Source organism: Crocuta crocuta, unplaced genomic scaffold, assembly GCF_008692635.1.
Source record: "Crocuta crocuta isolate KB4526 unplaced genomic scaffold, BGI_CrCroc_1.0 scaffold143, whole genome shotgun sequence".
In the NCBI taxonomy this organism is placed as follows: Eukaryota; Metazoa; Chordata; class Mammalia; order Carnivora; family Hyaenidae; genus Crocuta; species Crocuta crocuta.
The window spans coordinates 336,555-348,308 of NW_027529175.1; the positions used below are offsets into that span (position 1 = coordinate 336,555).

At 54.4% G+C, this 11,754-nt stretch overlaps 1 protein-coding gene across 6 annotated transcripts in view; it reads left to right on the forward strand.

The window, feature by feature from the left end:
- Positions 1-11,754, forward strand: part of MGAT3 (beta-1,4-mannosyl-glycoprotein 4-beta-N-acetylglucosaminyltransferase) — a 24,438-nt gene that overhangs the window by 8,317 nt on the left and 4,367 nt on the right. For 4 of the 6 annotated variants that reach the window (XM_077757911.1, XM_077757909.1, XM_077757910.1 and 1 more), the window contains exon 2: positions 11,325-11,754. This exon is cut by the window's right edge and continues 4,367 nt beyond it. In XM_077757911.1, the coding sequence (XP_077614037.1) occupies positions 11,326-11,754 (429 nt within the window). In that variant the 5' untranslated portion in view covers position 11,325. Of the gene's footprint in view, positions 1-2,360; positions 2,380-7,273; positions 7,296-11,324 lie in introns of those variants that run through there. The other 2 variants (XM_077757912.1, XM_077757913.1) reach the window with 2 other exon arrangements.

The window sequence follows — 11,754 nt, forward strand, 5'->3', positions numbered from 1 at the left end:
CTCTGCTGCTCCCCCCTTCCCTCCTTCCCAGACTTTCCCCAGGTCCCACCTCCAGCCCACCTCTAGCCCCTGAGGCTGTGACCCTCCTTCAGCTCACTGCCTCTGTTACTTTGTCACAGCAGCTCACTCCTACTCCCTTCCCTGGCCCTGTGCCCCAGGCCGGATGCCGCGGGCCGCCTCCTCGCCTCCTGCAGCACAGCTGTCCTGATGAGCACCCTCCCGTCCGCTCACACTGCCCCCTCCCATGGCCAGCCCCCCCTTTCCACAGGACCAGTGCTGTCAGCCCCTCTCCCTGCTCTGTTCTCCCCAGTCTCCTCCAAACCTGCGGCTCCAATGCAGTAGCTGCTAGCACATGTGGCTATTAAAGTAAAATTCAAATTAAGCTACACTGTAAATCAGTTCCTCAGTCTCCCAGTCAATTTCAAGTGCTCAGTAGCCACATGGGGCTAACTGCGGCGGGTGTGTTGGACAGTGCTGTTGGATAGCTTGGGAAGCTGACATTGGCCACCCTCCGCCACAGGCTGATGGGGTTGCCCTACTCAGAGCCTTCAGTGGCCTGGGGCTGAGGGCAATGTCACCTCCACCCCGCGCCCCATGAGTGCGGGGCTGTGTGTGGGTCTCAGGCCCTACAGAGCAGTGAGTGTGCACGGGTGGGCAGAGGAACGTTCTGCAAGTTGCTTTGCCCTCTGAGCTCTAGTTTCTTCCTCTGTAAAGCTGGGATAGTAAGTCCCACCTCCAAGGATGGCTGGGACGGTTAAGTATGTGTAAAACCCCTAGCCGACAGCTGGCGCATATTTAAGCATGTGATAAGTGGTGACCATCATGTTAACATGAATAAGGAAGGGCAGGGCAGATCTCAAGAGGTGGGGGTCACAACAGCCATGAGCCTCAGTGCTGGACACTGGGAGCCACTGCAGGCTTCTGAGCACAGCCACCCCATTGGCTGATGCCTGAGGATGACTAATCTGTTTAGCCTCAGTGCTATCCAGTAGAACATTCTGGGATCGTGGAAATGCTCTATATCTTCACTACCCATGACCAGTGGGGAAAGAGGAGGCCCCAGGTCGCTGAGGGTGGGTCCTAGCTTTGGGAGCCGGCTTTCTCAGGCACATGCTAACCATTCCGTGGGAAACTTCTCAGGCAGCTGGCAGGGGGGCTGGGACCGGTCGGAGTTCGGGAGGGGAGGGGTTTGGAGGAAGGAGAGAGGGCCAGGGCATGCTGGCTGGTTGCGGAGTAGGGGGGAGGGGTGGGGTTCATCATGGAAAGAGCTCCTGGGCATGGGCATTGGGCTGAGCCTTCAGCTGGGCCCCTGCCCTGGAGCTGAGCCTGCAGAAAGGATAGGGCCCAGATCCTTGGGCCCAGGGGAGTGGCCTGGGTGCCCCATCTGGCTGGTCCAAGAACCAGCTCCCAGTATAACTGTGCCTCTTCCTTTGCGCCTTGGTTTACTTTTCTTTGGATGGGAGCAGTGACAGCTCTCCCACCTGCCCCATGGTGAACAGAGTGGCCAGAACTTTCTAGTTGCTGGGCAGATGGGGTCCTTGGCTAGGGCTGGCCCTTTAAGCTGACTTCTCTCTGGAGAGACTGGGGAGTAGAGGTCCGGGGGCTCATGGTACACCAGACCCCTCCCTCAGCCAAGCCATTTGTGTTTAGCTTGGAGCACAATCCCCAAACCTGTAGCCCTGCTGGGTCCCAGGTCTACCTGTGAGCAGGTGCAGGGTGCTTGGGGAATCTTGGTTTCCATCTGCTTCATCCCCACAAGCCTTGCGTAGCTGAGCGAGTAGCCTAACCTCTTGAAGTGTCCATGTCCTCATTTACAAAATGGAGACTCACGTACCTTCCTCCAGGGCTGGCCCCATGAATCGGGCCCCAATTTCTCCAGCCATTCCAGCGGCAGGCAGTGCTTGGCACACTGCGAGTTCCTGGTAAATGTCCACCAGTGGCCTGGATGATGTGCTGGCTGTAGGGTGCCCCTCGCATGTCGACTTGACCCTTATGGAGCTCTGCCTGATGGACATGAGCGGAAGAAATGAATAAAATGATGAGAGGGAAAGAAATAAATACAGCGTCCGCTGTTTCTCACGTCTTCCCAGGACTCCAGAAGCCGTACTCCGTAGCTGCCTCCTCTGCCCATCTCCCCTTGCGGGATCGTGGAACCTCATATTGCAAGGACCCTTATTTAGTCCCAGAGTCTTCTGATCCCTCCGGCGCTGACTTGCTATGCTTAATCCCAAGGAAGGACCCGGAAGCAGTAGCGGCAGCTTCAGGGAAGCTGATTTAGGTCAACAGAAGGAAGATTTCTAGCAGCCCAACGTGCTTGGAATGGGTGGTGCTAAGAATCGGACAAGCAGTGGCCAGATGGGCACTTGGTGTTGGCCTCGGGTGAGCGTGCGGACAATACTCTTACTCCAGGGCCCTTCCGACCCTGGGAGAGGAGCCTGAACCTCTGTGGGTCTCCACATTCCCTGGGTTCTGAAAGCCAGATGAGTCACTGAGAATGCCCTGTAGGGTGTTGGGTGCCAGTCAGTAGCAAGCAGCCTTCCAATTGGCCCAGTCCTTTAACAAAGCTGGCTAGGAGCGAGGCCTGGCATGTTCCGTTGTATCACCTACATTTGGTTGTCTGGCAGGAAAGCCAAACGGAAAGAAAGAAACGGGCATATTTCTAGAGCATCTACCAATTGCTAGGCTCCTTGCGGGATGCTTGAACACCACAGCTCGTCCAGATCTCTCACAGGACTGCATGGAAGAGGATATCTTCCTTCTTCATCTAAGACTGAGGCTCAGAGAGGCTAAGTAACTTGCCTAAAGGCACACAGTAAATTACAGCTCTGGCATTCAAATGAAATCTTCCTGACTTCCAGTAACAAGGGAGGCCACTGCTCACTGAGCACCAACTGTATGCTTAGGCACAGTTACTAGTCCTTTGCATGGATCAACTCATTTGATTCTCAAAACAACCTTATGAGGTAGGGACCGTTATACCTCCGTTTTACAGAGAAGGGGAACCGAGGCAGGGAGAGGTAAGATAACTTGTCAGAGTCAGAGGCAGTGTTCAGATCTGACATTGCAACCACTGTGCCTACCCTGTGTCTTAGGCAGTTTGATGCCAAGATATACCTCCTGCCTCCCTCATGCAGATGGGTGGAGCCCTTGGGTCACATGGGGTAAGCCTGGAATGGGGTAGAGGCCAGCACAGACTTTGGCTCAAAGTCAAGATGCCCTTTCAAGCAGATGGACTAATTCCTGGAGAGGCAGTGAAGGTGCATTCAAAGGTGCTCTTGGGCTGGGGGTTTTAGATGGGCCAATTCCTGCCCAAGAGTGGAGATACGGTAGGCTGTGCGACCTCCAAGATTTCTGCAGTGGATATTTTCCAGAGTGTCCTGAACATCTACTAGGTGTCAGACCTCTCTGCTGCTGGACACAGACCGCAGCTGGTCCCTTCTTCCAGTTGTAGGAGTTGAGTGCCCCATGGCTGTTCCAGAACTGAGGACACCAGAGACCAGGTGTCATGAGGTAGGCAGGAAAGTGGGTCAGAGGATGGTAGGCAAGGAAAGTGGCCGTTAGGACATGAGTCACTGAACCACGGAGGAGGCTGGCAGAGGGCATTCCCAGGGCTGAGCTAGGACCCTGGTCAGCGCAGTCAAGCTCAGGACCATGGAGAGCTCCACGGGAACCTCCCATGACCCGATGACGGCTGTGGGGGCGTGTCGGCACCCAGGGGGCTGCTGCCAGCCTAGGAAAGCCCACAGATATAGCCTGAGGTCTCCAGGGAGCACCTGTCAGCTCTCTGGCCAAGAGCCCCCACTGGATTCAGCCTGAGCCCTGACCCTGAGGTTATTGCTGGGTTGTGGGGTTTGGGCTCATCTGATCCCTCCCTCACCCAATCAACCTTCTAAGCAGAGCCCAAAGAAAGAAGGCTCAAGGAGGAGAAGGAAGAAGTGGAAAGAGGGAGGGAAAGAAGAAAACCTGCCCAGGGGCATCTTCTGGGGCATGGCTACAGCCACAAGTCAGCACAAGAAGAGGAGGCCCAGGGTGGGCTGATCCTGGGTCAGGACCAGCCTTAGCTTCCCCCATCCCTGGTTATCTGGCTACCAGGAAGCATCCAGCCCATCCCCCGCCAACTTCATGCAGGAGACCCAGGCTCCTGGGCTGGGTACAATTCATGGAGTATGTTTGTATGAGTTGGGGGGGTGTACCCCCTGGGGAGGATCCTAGGGAGCCTGACAGAAGTTCTTTCTTCCCTCCTTTCCCCAGCATCCCAGGAAGTGGGGAGCTGTTTCTCAGCCCCTCCACTGTCAGGCTCAGGTTCAGTTTAGGCTTTGCTTACTGAGCCCTTGCTCTGCTCCTTGCCCCTCTGAGATAGGACAGCACCCACCAGGGCCCAGGCTTCGCCAACGGCGCACCTCCAATCCTTTGCTCCAGCCACAGCCTTACCCAAAGGTTCTCTCTGCTCTCTGCCAGGCTGGTGTATAGCAATGGGAGTAAGAAGAGTTGAAGTTTATTTAGCACTCACTATGTGCCAGGTGCTTTACATGGATTATTATTGAACCCTCATTTTATTGGTGAAAAAGGAGGAAAGTTGTGAACTTGCCCAAGGCGGCACAGATAGGAGATGGCAGAGCCAGGATTTGGACCAGGCAGTCTGGTTCCAGAGTCTGTGTGCACGGAAGTGATGATGAACGCACCGAGACCTCAATGCAGGGTGCTTTTGTTGAGCTTGCTGTGTACAGCTCCCTGCCCCGGGGAGCTGGTAGTCCAGCTGGGGAGACAGATGTCAGGGGAGGTGAGCCCAGCATGGGGAGTGTTGTGAACAGGACAGGGCTGTGGATTGGTCTCCCCGATTTGGTGTCTCATTTGAAGCGGGCAGAACAGAAATAGGTTCATTACAGCTATAATTAGTTAAATTAAGATGAGGTCATACTAGAGTGGAGTGCGCCCCTAATCCAATATGACTTGTGTCCTGATAGGGGAAGTTTAGACATAGATGTGCACACAGGAAGGTACCTTGGGAAGGTGAAGGCAGAGATGGGGTGATGCTTCTACGGGCTAAGGATGCCAGAGATGGCCAGCAAAACCACCAGATGCTAGAGGAGAGGCATGAAGCAGATTCTCCCTCATGGTCTTCAGAAGGACCCTAGTCTGCTGACACTTTGGTCTCAGACTTCTGGCCTCCAGAACTGAAAATAAATGTCTGTTGCTTAAGCCAAAAACAAAAAAGTGGGCAGGACAGAAATGACTGTATCCATTTTATAGATGGGGGAGTTGAGGCTCGGGTTCACACTGGCTATATGAACCCAGAAGCTGATGCAGGGAGTTGGGATGAGGGTTGTGAGAGCTCAGGATGGTCCCTCCAGGTTCTGACCTGGGACCGAGGCACTTGGTTTCAAGGGAGGCCAGCCCTGACACACAGCAAGCACCTGAGAAATATTTGGTGAATTTCACTGAGATGAGTAAGGGCCTAGGTTATGGCTTCTGAGTTGCCTAAGATCATCCTCTGTAGGAGGAGGGACCCAGACAGGGGTTTTGTCCTCAAGGAGCTGCCTGCCTAGGGCCTTGGAGGGCAACGGACCAGCCCATTAGAGACCCCAAGTCCTTCCTCAGTTAAACTTGCTTCTCCAGGCAAGTCCTGACCACCCCTCTTGGTGTTCTGAGTTCTTGGAGGGACTGAAACATGCCAGGAAGTGGGAGTAGGGGTTGGAGAGTGGTAAGCTTGATGGTGCCCCCCAGCCCAGCTCCTACTCCCGGATCCAAAGTATTGCTCACCTCCACTCCCAACCCAGATGCTTCTAGACAAGCATACTATGGGAAGGACATGAGATCTGGATCCAGAGACCAAGGTCAACAGCCAGGCTCTGCGATTAGCCAGCTGCGTGACTGGCCATGCCCCTCACTCAGCCTCCGTGTTTGCATCTGCTGGGCAGGATGCCATGGTGAGGGTTAGAGCGAGGACCCTGCAGAGACAGCCCGTCTCGAAGCCCAGCTCTGCTGTTTGCAGTCTCCATGATGGCTGTTGAGGGGTAACCCCTATCCCAGTCAAAGACTAACTCCATCCTTCTAGGTCTTGACTCCTTGCTCGCACTTCACATCCAGGTCTTCAGCAAATCCAGCAGAATCTGAGCACTTTCTGCAGCTCTGTCCCCCACCCTGGTTAGAGCCACCCTTGGCTGGACAGTGCTGGGGCCTTTTCGTTATTCCCCCTGTGCCTTTTTTTTTTTTAATTTTTTTTTTCATTTATTTCTAGGAGAGAGAGAGAGACAGCATGAGCAGGGGAGGGTCAGAGAGAGATGGAGTCACAGACTCTGAAACAGGCTCCAGGCTCTGAGCTGGCAGTCAGCACAGAGCCCGACGCGGGGCTCGAACCCACGAACCGCGAGATCATGACCCAAGCGAAAGTCGGACGCTTAACCGACTAAGCCACCCAGGCGCCCCACCCCCCTGTGCCATTCTTCAGGCAACGGTGTGTTCTCAAAGGAGCAGCCCAAGTGAGCCTACCCAGACCAAAGTCAGGTCACATTCCTCCTCTGCTCAGAATCCTCCCGTGAAAGCTACATTTCCTGCTGTGGCCCCAGGGTCTGTGTGATCTGGGCGCATCCATCTCCCTCACGAGCACTGGCTGTTCCTTCTGCCCGGAACCTTCACCCCCTGCTCTCTTGTCTTCAAGTCTTTCTCTTCCTTAAGGCTCCCTCTTCTCAGTGAGGCCTGCACTGACCACCATTTGTCAGGAAAGCCACTCTACCCCCTATCGTTCACCCTGCTTTTTCTCCAGAGCACTACTCTTTCTAAAGTATTAACTTGACTCATTTATTTCTGGTTTATTGCAGTCCCTTGCCCTACTCACCCCTATGGATGCTGCCTGGAGATGGGGGTCCTTGTCTGCCTCGTCCCCTGTGTTCTCAGCGCCTCGCACGGTGCCTGGCCCATAACGGGCTCGGGATAAGCAGTTGCTGGGTGAATGGGTGATATGGGTTGGGTGAGCAGCCTGTGGGTTATCGTGTGGGTCAAACGCGAAGGTGCGTGTTCCATTCACTGGGTTGTCTTTGCTGGTCACCAGTAGGCTCTTCATGAGTATCACCCTGCTTGGGTTGAGTGTGACAGATGGAGAGGGCTCAGGACAGGTTTACCACTGGTTGATCCCACAGAGTCCGACCCCTACTAATTGTGTGACATGGGGCAAGTTATATCATCTCTCTGTCCTCAGTCTCTTCATCTGTAAAATGGGGATGGCAACAGCACCTGCTTCCTGTTGAGAGGATCCAGTGAGGTCAAGTGTGTAATGTGCCCGGGACAGTCTCTGGCTTGTAAGCATCGGTGACCGCCAGCTTTCTTGTTATACCTGGTTGTTTTTTTGTTTTTTTTTAATGTTTTTATTTATTTCTAGGAGAGAGACAGAGAGACAGCGTGAACAGGGGAGGGTCAGAGAGAGAGGGAGTCACAGACTCTGAAATAGGCTCCAGGCTCTGAGCTGGCAGTCAGCACAGAGCCCGACGCGGGGCTCGAACCCACGAACCACGAGATCATGACCTAAGCGAAAGTCGGACGCTTAACCGACCAAGCCACCCAGGCGCCCCTACCTGGTTGTTTCTAAGTGAAGCTTTCGAACGGAGGCAGGAATGCTGCCAGCTGGGGCCTTATTTGGTTCCTTAACTGGGCCACCTGGAGGGATGCAGCCTTGGCTGTCAGGAGGGAGAGAGGTGCTGGCCTGGGAGCAGAACTGGGTTCAGGTCCTGATGCTGCGACTTCTTAATGTCCTTTGGGAAAAGCCTTGTCATCTTTCTGAGTCTGTTTCCCCATCTGTGAAATAGGTGGTTTCGGTAGCATCCCAGGGTGGATGAGACTTACAGGAGACCGCAGGTGCCGATGCTTTATTTATTCAGTTTCCTGTTTATATGCTGCTCAGTCAAAAAAATGTATTCGGAGCACTTAGCAAAATACATGAAGATAAGATAAAAAGGGATCAGGACAAGAAGAGTAAGAGTGAAGCCAGAAGCGAAGATGCCCCAGACATTCTGGTCTGCGAGGCGCTGACTTGCTGGTCTGCGAGGCACTGACTTGCTCCAGGCCAAGCACCAGTGGTTCGAATCTCCTAAGCAGCCAGAGCAACAAGGGGGCCACACTCAGTTCCTTATTCCCTGCGGCAAGCCAGGCCCCGCCTTATCAAGGGAGCCGCACTCTGAAAGCTCCCGTGAAAGGGGGATCCCAGGCACAGATGAGTCTGTCTTCCAAAGGGCCCATCTGGCCAGGTGTAATGAGATCCTGAAAGCCGGCCTGGCCAGGGAACCGAGGGGCAGCTGGGTCGGTGTGACCTCGCCTACGGGAACTGGTCTGAGTGGCAGCCTGGCCCTGCCCGCCATGGCTCACGGTCCAGCTCAGCCCAACAGGGGCCAGGATCGGGGGGTGTCCCACAGACAGTGGGGGAAACTAGCCCGCCAGGATCAGGGCTGCCTGACTGGGTCCTCCACGCCCCCTGGCGGGTCACCGGGGAGGCTGCTGCTGGGCTGCCGTTGGTCTTCAGCATTGCCTTATGCCCCGTGTCCACCACACCAGGAACTCCTGCCTGCCCGCCTGTATCAGGCCTCGCCCCTCTGCCCCTCCACTCACCCTGCTGGCCTGGCCTACCTGGTCTCACTTTGCCAGAGCAGAGCTGGAATCCACGGCGGAGAGAGGAGCCCAGAAGACCTGCTTCAAAAGACTGCCAAGGGCAGCCCCTCCCTCCCGCCTTCCCAAAAGCCAGTGGAGACCCCTCCCCCGGACAAGCTACATTTAGCAGAGGTCAGGCCCCCAGCCCTAATTGTCCTGCCTGACCGTCTGCACTCGGCTGTGCCGGCCACACCCCTGGGCAGGCTCCAGGAGCGCCAGGCCTTCAGACTAGAGGACATGGGTTCCCTTGGACTTGACAGCAGAAGTACCCTGGCCAGCGGGACTGGCGACCCCACTGTTCCTCACTAGTTTGAGGTGAGGCCGGGAAGTAGCACAGGAGTCAAGCCACCCGGGTTTCTGCCCCAGCTTTGTAACCTCAAGCAGGTCCCTGAAGCCCCCTAGGTCCTGGTTTCCTCCTCTGTAAAATTAAAGGATTGGAGGAGATGATTCTTGAAATGTTCTCTAGGTCAAACATGCCATGATTCTGTACCTTATGACCATGTAGCTTAGAGAAAATTAATGTTGGAATCTTCCAGCATTGAAAGGATGGAAGTTTATTGAGCACCTGCTGCCCACCAGGAACACTGTACCCATTTCACAGGTGTAGAAACTGAGGCGCCTTGCTTAAGGTCACAGAAGTTTGAAGCCAAGTGTGCCTCTTTCCACTCTACCCTGCTGTCTTCAGAGTTAGGAAGTGGAGGGCAGGAAAGCACCCAAATGACCCGGAGAAGGAAAGAGAAGCCCCAGAAAGGAACATTTTAAGGGAAAGAATGTTCTAGGTGGAAGGGCAGCGTCTCACTCATAGGGATCTACGGGAAGGGGAAATGAAGACTCCAGATGCCAAAGGCCGGTTTCTGTCCCAGCCCCTCCCGAGACTCAAGACTAGTAGGTCATCCAACCAAGTCATTGGTCCTACTTGGCCAAATGGGTGGAGCCGCCAGCCCGCCTGCCCTCCCCCCTGGGCCCCAGGACAAAGCGAGCTGGATGGTTATAGTCAGAAATACTCTCGCTACACAGGTTCATTCATGAGATAAATAGCACATCTGAATAAAGTGTGGACTTTAGTTAATAGTAATGTGGCCATTCCCATTTTTTAGTTATGACAGATGTACCGTTATATCTGACATTAGCGCTAGGGGAGACCGAGTGAGGAGGGTTAGGACATTTACTTAAATTGTAAAAAAAACAATATACAAGGCTGTTCGTTCCACAGCCATCAACTACTTGATAAAATTGGGGCGCCTGGGTGGCTCAGTCGGTAAAGTGTCTGATTTCAGCTCGGGTCATGATCTCACTGCTCGTGAGTTCCAGCCCCGCGTCGGGCTCTGTGCTGACAGCTCAGAGCCTAGAGCCTGCTTCGGATTCTGTGTCTCCCTCTCTCTCCGCCCCTCCCCCACTTGCACTGTATCTCTCTCTTAAAATTGAAAAGATGTTTAAAAATTTTTTTTTAAATTGTAAAAAAAAGCATACAAGGCTGTCCATTCCACAGCCATAAACTAACTGATAAAGTTGGGGCACCTGGGTGGCTCAGTCGGTTAAGCGTCTGACTCTTGATTTAGGCTCAGGTCACGATCCCAGGGTCATGGGATAGAGTCCCGACTGAGGAAGGAGCCTGCTTAAGATTCTCTTTCTTTCTCACCCCCGCTGCCGCCCTGCCCCTCTCCCCTGCTCGTGCTCCCTCTCCAAAATAAATAAGTAAATAAAAATAGATGAATCGATAAATCAAACTGCATAAATGAATTGAGGATGATAGCCACGGCTCACTTATGAATAGAGACTGATTCATTCATTTGAATATTCATTCAAATATTATGTGGGATTTAAAAGGAAATGGTAGATTGATTACTACTGATATGAAAATCTGTTTAATCTATCATTGATTGGGGAAAACAACTTGAGTGTACTTAGTGCCCAGTATGGCACCATTATGAAAAATATGAAACCAAGAACAGAAATACTACATATAGAAGCCAGCAACACGCTGCAGACAGGTCGGACTGTTCGTGTGGGGAGACCCGTCTAGTAAAGGGGTAATAAAGGGAAACCGGTACTCCCTCTTTTAAGTGTGTTAGAGTTAAATGTGTTCCCTTGAGGCCTGTGAATTATTTTTCAGTGAAAAGGAATTGGATGTGCCAACATCCACACCAAAATTAAAAAAGAGAGCAGCACCCTAGGCAGTGCGGGAAGGGGACCCGAGTTGGCAGCCAGCAGCCCACACTCTCTCCCTCCCTTGGGGCCTGGGACCCCCCTGGGGCAGGTTCAGCACCACAGGGTCGGGCTTCTCCCAGGCTTCGTGTTATTCCTGGAGCAAAGCCTGGCAATGCGGCCGGTCCGGTCTGGGTGGGCAGGCCGGGTGGAAGATCAGACTGCAGCGCAGGGGGTGGGGGGAGCGGGGCTTTGACCTAGCAGTCTCTGGGGGGAAGGGCGGAGCGAGCAGGGAGGAGGTCCTGAGCCAGGAGGGGAATTTCCTTGATGCCGGGGCTCCCGGAGGTACTTGGTACAGTGAGTAGGACTCACGGTCTCGACTCCTGGGGGACAGGGGGTGACTTCATGCAAGGGCACCAGGCACTGGCCAGGACATTTGGTGACAGCAAAGGCCTCCTCAGGCTCCCTTCCTAAGGAGAGGGGCGTGTGGCTCTCCTCACCCTGGTCTGCAGACGTCCTGACCCTTCTCTCCCTATTCACTGCAGGATGAAGATGAGACGCTACAAGCTCTTTCTCATGTTCTGTATGGCCGGCCTGTGCCTCATCTCCTTCCTGCACTTCTTTAAGACCCTGTCCTATGTCACCTTCCCCCGAGAACTGGCCTCCCTCAGCCCGAACCTCGTGTCCAGCTTCTTCTGGAACAATGCCCCCGTCACGCCCCAGGCCAGCCCGGAGCCGGGTAGCCCGGACCTGCTGCGAACGCCGCTCTATTCCCACTCGCCCCTGCTCCAGCCGCTGTCGCCAAGCAAGGCCACCGAGGAACTCCACCGGGTGGACTTCGTGCTGCCCGAGGACACCACTGAGTATTTCGTCCGCACCAAGGCCGGAGGCGTATGCTTTAAACCGGGCACCAAGATGCTGGAGAAGCCCCCCTCGGGTCGGCCCGAGGAGAAGGCCGAGGGGGCCGACGGCTCC